The sequence below is a fragment of the Indicator indicator genome, chromosome 15 (genome assembly GCF_027791375.1).
Source record: "Indicator indicator isolate 239-I01 chromosome 15, UM_Iind_1.1, whole genome shotgun sequence".
NCBI classification, from domain to species: domain Eukaryota; kingdom Metazoa; phylum Chordata; class Aves; order Piciformes; family Indicatoridae; genus Indicator; species Indicator indicator.
The window spans coordinates 15,351,177-15,364,419 of record NC_072024.1 but is presented as its reverse complement, the minus strand read 5'-3'; the positions used below and the strand labels follow the sequence as shown (position 1 = coordinate 15,364,419).

At 36.5% G+C, this 13,243-nt stretch overlaps 1 protein-coding gene across 1 annotated transcript in view; it reads left to right on the top strand.

Moving 5' to 3' along the window:
- Window positions 1–12,596, top strand: part of CACNA2D3 (calcium voltage-gated channel auxiliary subunit alpha2delta 3) — a 409,143-nt gene extending 396,547 nt beyond the window's left edge. The window contains exons 36-38 of the mRNA XM_054387292.1: window positions 10,242–10,354; window positions 11,421–11,503; window positions 12,504–12,596. Of these exons, the coding sequence (XP_054243267.1) occupies window positions 10,242–10,354; window positions 11,421–11,503; window positions 12,504–12,596 (289 nt within the window). The remainder of the gene's footprint in view (window positions 1–10,241; window positions 10,355–11,420; window positions 11,504–12,503) is intronic.
- Window positions 12,597–13,243: the final 647 nt, after the last annotated feature.

The following is a 13,243-nucleotide window of genomic DNA, read 5'->3' as shown; positions in this document are numbered from 1 at the left end:
AGCTAAGGAATTTGACCCAAAGTCCTTTGCAGACCTACATCTTCTGACCCAGTTTTCTGTTTCATGGCCTCAATAGCAATAAATATTTTTACAAGCAAGTGTATTGCTTAATACTTGTAATTTAAGAATGATGGGCTCAATCAGTCAAAGTTAGGGTTCAGCCTTGTGTACGGTGAGGCTTCAAATGACTCTGTTCAATGGTTAATCTGCACTGCATTTCTTGCACACTGGGCTCTTGATTCAGCTCACTTTGAGCCAGTGGGATTTTTTTTCTGTATCCTCCCTGGACTGTGTTAGAAATTAATCTGTTTGTGATACAAACTTGCACATCCTGATTACAAATAGAAAACGTATTTGTAAATACGTAGCTGAATATACACCCACTCTAGTGCTGCAAACCTCTTTGAAAGAGACTGGAAAAGTCAGTATGTTTTGAACAGGTTTGCAAACAGTTGTGCAAATACTCTCCCGTAAGCAAGTTTGTGTCACAAGTTACTCATTCAAGTCACTGTCTTTTGTTCCTACAGTGCCAGGCACTACTATAGAGCCCTTGTCTGAAAAAGGAGACTAAAAGCAGTCTCTCAGTAGAAGTAAAAATGATGACTGATGTTAATTGAAACCATATAATGTTACCTAGATAAGACATTTTGGAGCACAAATACTGTGTTATTGCTAACAAAGTCACAGTCATAGTCAACAGGGTCACATAGAGAGAGTCAGAGGCTCAGTCTTACTCTGTCCTGGGTGTGCTGTTACTGATCTTACAGAAATACCCCACACTTCGCAGTTCCCAAGGGGCACAGTTACCAACTGTAGCTAAGAAAACTCAGCCTTGTTCTTATAAATGTTTCTAGGTTCCAATTTATAATCATGGGGTTTCCAACTTAAATCAGAGCATCCTCACAAATGCATCACACATTTGAAAGGGCTACATGCTAATTACTTCATAAATAGCTGGCTCACCTTTTCAGCTGTGCCTGAAAACTCAGTCAGTGGAAGGGCATCTGTACACTTCAGTGGACTTTGAGTCAGGCATTAAATGCATACAGACATGTAAAATACACTCTTTGTATGTAAACTTATCTCTTACTAGCAAAAAATAACTGCTACTTTGGGATAATTTGCAATGTTTAAAAACGATTTTTGAAAATATAGGTTTCATTAAGAAAGCAGGAGCCTAAAAGAAAATAAGTATTAACATAAAATGTCATTAGGGTCAGGGTTTGGCTGTGTCACCCCCTAATCTGTTGTTATTCAATACCCCAATGATTATTAAATTAATCTGTTATTTAAACATCAATCAAAACCAAGTCAACTCACATTTTCTAAGCACTGTCAACATGAGAGAAAAACTGGGATTTTTTTTAAATCTGAAACGCTTTAGTATTTTCCAGTAGGCTATTCCATTTTACAGCAAAAACCCACAACCAACCAACCAAAAAACCCAAACACCCCCCACCTCCAAAAAAAAAAAAAATCAAGAAAAGGAAACAAGACAAAACCCATCTCTTACAAAAAGTCAGTTGATAGATTGTTGAATGTTCTACAGCAGCCTCAGTGTCAGAAATAGTTAACTGCTAAAGATAAATGTTTTTTCTTTATCAATATCAACTGGAACATTTTTCTGTATATATATTAAACACCCTCAGTATGGGTTTTAAGCTGTTGTGCTGCTCAGAGATGTGTTTTTTGATTAAGCATTATATTTGAAGTCTTTGACTAAATAAGCGTCTCAGTGCTGCTTGTAGTTTTATGAGGTATTGCCCCAGTGTGTTAGCCAATTTCTAGTGTAAGTTTGTCAGCCAAGGTTCTTCAGCAATTCTCACTGGTTACATAATCAGTTTCTGCCTTCTGGTGATTTCAGCATTGCTAATACTTTAAAAAACACTAATATTGTCTAAGGAAAGCATCCTTAGAAAAACAAAATTATTGCCAATCAGAAGGGCTGTTATATATGACCAGAGAAAGTTACCTGATCGTTATAGTATAGTCCCTCATCTGTTCATAGAGCAAACAAACAAACAAACAAATTTTCTCTAATTGCAAATCTTGGTTTTGTATGCAAATTTGGATTTCTTCCATTTACCTTCTGTTAAGAGAATGCCATTAATTTCAGCTTTAGAATCTGCCCTTTTAACCTCTGCTGTTCATGTATGATGACATATTGGGCTTGGATGCAGATCAAAAATCTGGTCTTACTTCCAATGACCCAGGAAGCAAATCGTCCTTCTCTTTTAATTGCAGCACTGAGGAGTCTGTGAGGTCAATACCAAAAACCCAAATAAACTATTTCATTCTTTGTGCACAGTCTTAAGGCACAAAATAGAGAGAAAAGTAACTATGAAAAAGCCATATTCTCACTAGGGAAGCAAGGAAGTATGGAACTACAAAAGATTTAATGTGTTTTAATTGTGCAAGATGAATGTAAGTGTTCCTTTCACTTTGCTGTATCTCACGTGTAAAGTACTTAAATTGAAAGGAACTACTTATTTGGTTAAACACTGCCCCATGTATTATATATTTGGCTCATGGGAGTGTTACTAAGCAGACAATTATCCAACAGGGAGAATCGTCAATAAACCAAATGCTTTCTTATAGCCTGGACCATTAAGTGCTGTTCAATGTCAACAAAAATAAGTTAACTGTAGTGCAGTTATAGTTCAGGATGACACTGATCCCTTCATGTAGATTTTTAATGGCTAATTGTCAGATTTGCCCACTGAATGCACTTATTTGCCAGTAACAGATCTATAACAACACAAATGAGATTCAGATTGTCAGGGTGTGAATATATTAGTGTCAGGAATAGTGCAATCTGCAGACATTAAAATGTAATGTTTTTGAAAAAAACCCCGACACTTAAGCTTGAGACTTTGCACCATTTGCTAAAGTGTTTCTGCATTTCTTTGTAGAAGCCTGCCAAGCTGCTGCACTGGATCGTGTTTAAAATGTATAAGTAAATGTGCAGTTTGATTTCCCATGAAATAAATAATCATTTGCCTTTTCAGATGCACTTAGTTTACTTCTAAACAAATCAACTTGCCACATAAAACAAGCAAAGCATAAAGGACCAATTTCTTCTCATTTGGAGCTCTATCTGTGTACATCAGAACATCTCTCTAGATTTCCTGGAATAATTTGGGCAGTAAATTATGGTCAGTTTTCTGGAAGACATTTTGAGTTGCATTCATTTTATTTTATTCAACTTACAGGACCCTGAAAAAAACCAATTATTGTCTATATTTCACCATGCTTTGTCCAGACTGTGTATTTCTACACACATTGCTTCTTCAGGATCCATGTCAAGCACACATATAATACCACTCAGAAATGGTTTTGACCTATGCTCATGTTGTCATAGGTGTGCTGTAGTCAAACTGATCACTGCTCATCATGGCAATGTTTAACAGATCCTAATTTGTGAAAGCTTGCTTACATGTACATGGAAGTCAAGGAGCGAGCATCTTCAAGTGAAACTCAGTATTTTGCATACCTCAGTAGTTAATTGTTGAAGTCTCAAGAATCAGAATCTTATTCTATAGAGTCATCTTGCCAGATCTGTTTCAAAAACAAAATTGCAGAATACTTACTAATATTCAAAAGTCTTTATATTTGCAGCAATATTTGCAGAAACTTGTCATAGCCCAAAACCCCAAACTCTAGAAGTTCCCAAAAGATTTTTTTCCATGTTCTTCCCTTCTATAAAGCATCAAAGTATGCAAATTAAACTCCTAGAGTTGTTCATTAAAGGTCTTTATATGCAGATTAAAATCCTGTATTGTTACCCACACATCTCCACTTGTACGCTGAACAAATTCCTCTTCACTCCAAAGGCAAGAGTGATTGCAATGTGCAACTCAGAGTCATTGTATGGGTGATTTCACTGTGAGTTTGTTTGCTTGAGGTTTTTGTTTGTGTTTGTTTTTAAATAGACAAAATATTTTCAATATTTCTTTTTGCTTTCAGAACATTTTTAGTGTGCTTTTTGAATTCAGGAACATTGTAACTGCTTACACACAGAATGCCACCACATATTGATGACAGTCTTTCATTGTTAGCTCAGTCTCTCCATGAATGTCCCCCTCAAAAAATCAAAACCTTGGAATTTGTTTATTTAGTGAACAAAACCATGCAAATCTGTATGGAGATTCTCTCTCTAAATTTGCTTGGCATTGTGATCACCATAACAAAGCTAGAGAATCAATGAGTGACTATGGATCAAAGGAGAAAAATATATTTAATATTAAAAAATATATACATCTATAATAGCAGTCTTTTCCAAAGGGCATTTTTAATGGCAAGACATATATATTGAATGAGTGGGAGACTGTATAGAAAGAAGAGAAGGATGAGGAAATGCACAGTGGTCTTTTCTTGCAGGTATGTGCAACCTCTCATTAGGAGTCTCCCTAGGGCTGACCATGTGGTCCATCCGTAAGTAGTCTAAAATTTTGGAGATACATTAGTTTGCTTCCTAGCAATTCAGTCTATCAATGTTGCCATACGTTTCACTGTAGGCTTTTTTCTGACAAGTAGGATGAGATGTGCTCTCTCTTACACTCCCCAGTTCCTTACTTATGTTTTCCAAATAAGCCTAGAGCTGAATTGCCTGAGAGGTTTATAGATAAAACTTCTTTATGTGAAAGTGGTGATCTCTACCCATTATTAATTAAAAGTCCTTTTTAGGAGGCAATAGATAAGATCATCCAGCTATCAGGTGTTTTAATTAATAATGTCTCTGACATTATTGATTAAAAGTCCTTGATTCTAAACTTTGCTTTGGGTAGGTATGTTTATACTGACACCAAATTGTGCTAAAGTCAGTCAGGATATATGTGGTAGTGTGGGGTCAGATTACAAGCCTGAGGCTGAGAGTTTATCTGTTTCTTTTATATGAGAGAACCACTAGTTGCTTTTCTTTGTGTGTTTTAACTGCTCCAGCTCTCAGAAATGTTGCTATTGGCATATAAGTTATTTTTATAAATTTCATCAAAGATTTTCCATTCTCTATCATCATTTATTAAACAAAACAAAACAAAAACACCAAAACTATCCAAGTAGCCCAACCTGACTGTCTATAAACATTTCATTCATTCATTAAAAAAAAAAAAAAGTGATAAGTGAGGGGAAATGTGGGTTGGAAATGTAGCCAACAGCCTGGAAAGCACATGATAGGAGTTGGGAAACAGCACAGCGGATATCTGCACTTCAGTTGAATGCTTAAAGTTTGTTCCAGACCATTAGGGTTGAACGTTTGCAACCAACAGTTATGTGAGTAACACATATTTGAGTGCAGAGTGCACAATATTTTCCATTGACTGTACCCTGGTGCTGGTTTGCTTTTTCTTTTTCTCAAAAATAGGAAAATATCAAATTTGACAGCTATGAAATGTATTCTTAAAGTAACAACTAAACTTAATCCAAAATACTCAAACTTCATTAATGGAAGTTTGCACTCAGAAAAGACGCTGAAAAGCCCAGAGGCAAATGGCTGAACGAAGAGAGATGCTGAAGTATTGGAATGCCCAGTCAGGGCTGAGCTGAGTACCCTGGCAATTCAGACTACTTTTTGACATCTTTGTGCATGTGTTTATGTTGCCAGTTTCAAAACACTGCCCTCAGTTTATTTTAGTTCAGACTGCTGATGGTGAAATTCCTTCATGCTTTGTAGGATTCATCTGCATGGGAAAACCACCTGATAGCTGGATGATCTTATCTATTGCCTCTTAAAAATAATTGATATTATTATGTGTGCACAGGAGTGACATATGCTAATAGAACAATAAGATATTATTCTAGTCATGATTTGGATGTAAGTTCCACAGTCATTACTGTAACGTGAAACAATAGTGTTCAAGTGTTCCTACAGCCATTATAGAAACAAATAAAAAATGCACAAATGGATTTTTTTCCCACAAATCAAGCTGTTAAACATCCTGAATGTGAAATTATTGACAAATCTGAACAACTGTTTGATTTTTTTATAGAGTTAAAATATCACCAAAGTCACACATTTATTGTAACCACCTACTCTACTGCATAGCATTTGTTGTCATGAGCACAGATATAATAGCAGCATATTAGCAGCATATAGAGAATACAAACATCTATGTCCATAATTCATACTCCTGAACAAGCATGTTTTAAAACAAAGCACAATAACGCAGTATTTCTGTGAGAAAACACAGCTTTTTAACCTAGAAACACACAACATTGTTTTTAGACTAACTGAATTGCTTTTTAAATTGGTTCTGTGCTCAAGTCATGCTCAGATTACAATTAAATATCTTCCATTTTGTGGGATAATGGGAAGATATTCTCTTTAATGTTTTTGGCTCCTCAAGTGTAGTCTTACTCTATAAGCATGCTCAGAGTTCCATGCTGCTTGTCATTCATTTTGTTTCCCCAAACATTTTGCAGCCTTTATGAGTGTCTGAAGAAAGAAAGGGGAGATGGATTTCTGACTGCTATTGGGAAGTTTAGTACCATTCTTCATTGTTGAAACAAGTTACATAGTGGTATCACTGGCCACCAGCTAATGTGAGCATGGTCGTAAGCCAAGAAAAGGAAAATAGCTTCAGAACAAATGGCCAACAAATCATGGAATTTGGGATCCTCATTCTGAACATTGTAATATGACTGTGTCCTCTCTATAGCTGTATGGCTCTCCCTCAGTCCTATGCAAAGTATGCTGCATTCAACACATTTCTTTAAGACTGAGTATATCTGGGATAAGTAAGTAGCTGCTTATTAACAGGGAAACCTCAGGTTTCTGTTCAGTTTATATCCTATCAAAAACTTAACAACACTGGGCAAAGAAATGGATTCTCTCTCCTGCATGGAAATACAGACACTAAGCTCTTTAACTGTAGTATTGACTTCCTTTAATTGCAGATATTATAGTCAAATAGTAGAGAGTAAACTTAAAGGTTAAGTTTGCTTTGCTAGACAAGAGACATCTCTTTGATGTTTGAAATTGGATTAGATTAGCTTTACCTGTTATAGATCCCACTATGTTAGGAAAGGCAAGCTAAAGCCCAGCAGCATTTCAGAGACAAGATGAGACAGACAAAGTATTCTTTAGACATCTGGCAGAAGTCTTACTATTGCTTGCCCTTGTTCTTGTGGGGGACTTCCATTTTGTTTGCTGGAAATACAGCACAGCAGAGAGGGAGCAGTCCTGGTGTTTCCTAGAGCGTGTAGAGCATAACTCCTGACACAACTGGTGAGGTAGCCAGCTAGGGCAGGCACCTGCTGGACCTGCTGTTTGTGAACAGAGAAGGACTTCTGGGTGATGTAATGATTCAAGGCCAACTTGGGCAGAGTGTTCACGAAATGATCATGAAAGAGTTCTTGATTGTTGGAGAAGATGGGGGGCAGTAGAACTGCTACCTTGGACTTTCAAGTATTAAATTTCTTCCTTCCTCATCTTCCCTCAAATTGAAGAAGCAGTTTATATTCAGGTCTGTTTTAAGTCTCTGAAGCTGCACATCAAATAATCCAAACAAGTTCCTCAGTGGCTGAAATATGTACAAGAAATTATTTATAAAGTTCTTCTTAAATAACTGTGGCTTCAACATAACAGGAACCCAAACAGTTTATTCCATTTTTTTACATGGAAACATACCCAAAACTTGTTGTATGCTGTTACTATAGGACAATGGTGATGATACTGGTGTAAAAGGAAAAGGTTCAAATCAAAAGATTTACATTACCCAACACAAAATGTTTTCCTTCTTGAACATGAAACACCCTTCATAAATAGTAAGCACAGGCTATTAAACGTAGGCTTCCTTTTGATAGTTAAACCAGCAATAAAGCTCAATAAAAATCTATTCCCTGTCCCTAAGAGTTGGTTCCCATATTGCCAATGGCACAAATGACAGCCTAAGCCAGCAGGTGTTCAGAATGCTTATTGTAATATAAGCTGTAGAGGCTCACAGTGAAGCTCACTTAAAAGACAAGAGCGTTTTCATTACTTTTTCAACAACTTTATTTCTCACTGCAGACACAGAAGCTGTTTTGCTAGAGGACTTTCTCCTTTGCATTTGAATCTTGGTGTATGCAGTGAAACGTTGTGGTGCAATATTTCAGTATTTGAAAGCTGTTCTGACTGTGTTTATGCACCTTTTGTTTTCTGTGAATGTTCAGCTCCTGAGGCTTATTGGCATGAACATTCACTGAAAATGAATTTCAAAGATGCATGCACATGTCACTATGGGAACTGAAAGCTGGACACAGACACAAGACCTGCTGCTGGGATGATTGTCTGCTTTATCCAGTTTGGGCATGGAAGCAGTGCCATATGAATTATCTGAATAGTCACAGAGCAACTACAGTGGTTGTGATTGGTAAAAAGTCCTTTCCCATCAATCTAGTGAGGGTAAGAATACCTTCTGACTGCAGAATGATTGTAAATGACAGCAGCTGAAAGAAGTATAATTTGCTTGTGCACTTTCTATTTATAGAAAAGAAAGATAAAGGGGACATAATTTTAAATTTTTCCCTTAATTGTTTGCTCGACTCAATCTATGTCTTCAAGTCCTCTGACCCTCACTTGTTTTTCCTGTCTTTAAGTTCGATTTATTCATAACTCATTTGAGAAATTCACACAGTGGAATTTTGGTGTTATTCTCTGTTAAAGATTTTCCCTCCTTTCCTTTTGTTGGCCTCGTTTCTTCCACACACAAATGCACAAAGCCACAGATGCTCCCTTACAATGATGTCAGTCTGCTCCAGCTGTTTGGTAGGTACATTTTATAAAGCTCAGCCTTTTACACGATGTCATAAATGTATATTTCATGCATAAACATAAAGCTAACATTGCAGATCACTCTAAGTGTAATTTTAATGGAGATTCACTAAGTTTCAAAAATACTGAAAAGTGTTTAATCTTTCCATTGGCAACATTTTATAGTAAGTTTTCCAAATGGGTTGGGGTTTTTTGTTGTTGTTGTTTCTTTTTAGTTTTGTTTTTTTTTTTTTCCCCTGAAGCTTGGTTTGAATATTCCCTGCCCCTTCCACTATTTCTTCTTCTGTGATTTTTGGAAAAAGCAGGGAGTTATTTTAGTAAGACAATATGTATTTTAAATGAAGATGTCTGAGGAAAAATATGTTTCTCTCCACATCTCACTGGTGCTCAAACCCTCACTTAACATTCTCTACATTTACCAGCATACTGCACTGAAAAATACCTAGTTCCTGGAATTGCCAGATTTCAATGATATTCGATATGGCAAGTATTCTGTTGATAAAATACGTAAATTCTGACAGATTGTTTTAAAAAAAAAATTATCAAGAACTGGGTCCGAGCCTTTCTTTGTATTGTGTCCTGAGTTCTAAAGAAAAGACTAAACAATGCCTACTTGGTTCTGCATCCTTCCTCTCTTCTCTTTGGTACATGCTTAAGAGCTCATCTCATTGTTACTCTGTTGACAACTGAATAATGCCCAGAAGATCCTTCCCTGGTCTCCCCTGGGTGCCTTCCTTCTTACAAGCAATTTATTTATTTTTTGCTCTCCTTTTGAGTTGCCTGCTTTGACTTAATTCCATATTTGTACCATATAGTCATCATTATTCTAAAATAAATCTCCTTGCTTAGGAAGATTTTGAGACTTAATCTCTATTTTGTTGGCTCAGTAGTAAAATGACTCTCAAGAGGATAGCTGAAAGCTGAGATCTTTCTCAGTAGTTCATGTTGCTTCAAGCAAGACCCAGAGTGAATAAAGGTCCTAATGTGATTACAGAAGCTAAAATTTGGGACCATGAGTTATCGCTATGTGGCTGCAGAAGAACCTTCGTTATTTCTGCAGATGGGTTTCATGTGTATTTAAAAATGCCAGATCATAAATGGGTTTCATGTGTACATAAAAATGCCAGATCATAGCTGGGTACCTGTAATGGAGATGCAGCACGGAAATCTGAAGAAGTCTGATAAACTCCTTGGTAATTCACTCGTGTCCCAGTCCTCATGTTAGTGTACCAGCAGTATAAGCCTATCTGTTCTGCTTCACCTTGTACCTGTCAGCATCATGTACATCTCAAAATGGACAATCACATTCTGTGAACTGAGGAAACCATTGCCCAAAGCCCTCTGTTTTTACAAAGTGTGGAGATACAGTATAATATACAAAGATAGTGATGTTTGTGACTATAAAACAGGTGGTGTTGACAAGTTAGAGTCCCTAACAAACCCCTTTGCTCAGAATGTCATCATCATTTGATTTCTTCTTTATTTGCAGGTCTTTTGTTATCCAGCAAATCCCAAGCAGCAATCTCTTCATGGTGGTAGTGGATAATGAGTGCTTCTGTGATTCTATCCCACCAATTACCATGGCACCTATAGAAATAAGATATATCCTTTTATTTGCAAAGTTCTCAGAGAGGGATTCAAGATGTAAATATTGAAACATTTCATATTATGTAAAACTTGCATTACATGACTTAATGCATCATTACCTATTAATTAAGTATTTAAGCTAACTAAGAATGCATTCTTCTTTTCAAGGAAAATGCAGTCAATACAAAATAAGTACCATAAGGTCATGGCCATCTTAAGATAGTGCACATCATTCAAATTAGATCTTAAATATTGCAGTCAGTACAAAATAAGTACCATAAGGTCATGGCCATCTTAAGATAGTGCACATCATTCAAATTCAATCCTAAATATTGTCTATCAGAAAAATTATGACATAGTAGCCATCACATAAATGTGGCAGGATGTCTCACACCACTGGAGTGCCCCAATTAACGGTTATAAACCCTTCATAATGGCTAAAGCCCAGCAGCATTTCAGAGACAAGATGAGACAGATAAAATATTCTTTAGGCACCTGGCAGAAGTCTTGTGATCGCTGGCCCCTGTTCTTGTGGGGGACTTCCCTGATGTCTGCTGGAAATACAACACAGCAGAGAGGGAGCAGTCCCGAAGGCTTCTAGAGTGTGTAGAGGATAACTTCCTGGCATATAGATATATTTTTATTTTAGGGATGGACTGGGGTATTGAAAATGTTTCAGAATCCTACTTTCCAAAACCATAAAAATATAGCAAAGTAAATATATCCTCATTTTCAGTTGTCCCACGTTTTATTTTGTGCTGTTCTGTAGGTCAGGATTTGTTTCTCACGTAAATTTTTGGTTGGGTGGTTTTTGTTTGGGTTTTTTTTTTTTTTGGTAGAATTATTATGGGAAGAGAGATTAGCAGTGTAAGTGCAACTGTTCCTCTCTAAACTAGAGATCACTGAGGAGAATGCACTAGAATTACCTTCTTTTGTTTTAACCACATATACCACCTTGGGTTGCTGATGGAGAGAAGGGAAGGAGCTGACGGATTTTCACTATATTAATTTCAAAACACTCATGTAGACTCATGATATTAAAATTCAGTGCTCCAAAGATCTCTCCTTAACTGCCTTGTACATAATGAATCCCTTAAATGTGAACGTCTAAAATCTCAGAAGATAAGACGACGGCCAGAATCTTGTCACGGATTTCATCCTGAAGTGAGTTTCTACCTACTTTTCATTTCTTTTAGATTCTGGTAGATGTTTTCTTTCTTTAAAAATTTAAGCAGGAAAACTATCTTCTAAGATGAAGTACTGAGAATCTCATGCAGAGTCCAGTGGCATAAGATTCAACACATCCAAGACTGGATGAGGCACTTAGTGCCATGGTTTAGTTGATTAGATGATGTCAGGCGATAGGTTGGACTTGATGACCTTGAAGGTCTTTTCCAGCCTAATTCTGTGAATATTCTCATCACTTAGAACAGAGTAGTAGGGAAAATGGGTGATATTGTAAATGCTGAAGATCTTTTTAGTACTCCTGTAGGCAGTGTCTTGACTTGCTGCTTTTTTAGACTGTTTTGTATCACATACAGAACATGGCAAGATGTTAGCACAGATTAGCAGCCAGGAATATATGAGAACTTACTCTGGCTCAAGCACTGACCACAAGATTTCTCACTAAGAGGTTTTTGGGAACTTTGTATTAGTCATGTTTCTTTCAGTAACTAGCTTCAGTATTTCAGCTGTCATGCTATAGCCATTACGTTTACACATAGTATTGCTTGGTAGAGGTCACTACACACACTTAATACTCTGTGTTCTGCATAGTACTTTTGGTTGTATAATGCCAGAGAGATCTGGTGGAGACCAAGATGTCATTACAGTGGATTGTATCACATGCATTTGTAGACACCCATTTAACTCTGGAGTGACATGCCTTGATGATGTAGTGCAATGCAGAATGAGACCTAAAATATGGCTTGAAGTGGATTGGTGATTGTTGATCATGCTTATTTTCAGCCTACAATCTAAATGTTCAAATTAAAATGTATGCTCATATTACTTCCTGAGTGCATTTAGTTCATGAGTTTTGTTGTTTGCACCAATCCTCTTCTGCCTATGTAGTTTGGTAAATAATCATGTATCATAATTGAGTGCAATGGTTTGTATTTATTTTCCTTTGTTATTGTTTTATTTTTATTGTTTTATCTTTTAGGAAAATGCAAGAGAATGTGGTGGTGTCTCAGGCCTTAGTGCTAAACCTCCTCTTGTTCTTCTTCCTCTGCTATTGACAATTTTCTCAAGGTGACATTGACTGATGTTTTCAATTGGCATGCTAATACATGGATAAATTGCAATCTGGGAAGTGGTGCAACACAGAGGGCATGAAATATAGCCAGAGCATCAGCATTTCATGATTTTAAACTGTTGGTGATATAAATTCTTGAGATATGTTGAAAAAAAAGATTTATCTTTTTATGTTGCAAGTCATGCAGATGTGAATTTGGCATATGGTAGTCATGATTCATCAAAAAAAGGACTTGGTAGATAGAGGTGAACATCGCTTTGTCCCATTGAAACCAATTTAAAACTGTGTACTTTTTCAATAAAGTATATTAAAATCACAGTTTCAGAGTGTATTTTAACTATGATAACACATTTGTGCCATTAATTAATGATGGAAAGAGAATAAAATAAGTGGAAGATGTTTTCTCATGCTTTTAGCCTATTTCTGGAAGGATTAAAAGAAGAAAATGTGGATTTGGCTTTTATAATAAGGCAGTATAGCTTTTATTAGTAAGTCAAGGAAACCCATATACATGTATAAAGCTGAGCAGGTAGTATGTTGTGCTGGTTCATAGTGAAGGTTTACTTTCTGGAAATAGCTAGCAAACACCTCAAACACATTTAGAAAGTGAGCTAGAGCCTGATTAAAGACTTTTCCCTGACTTGGGC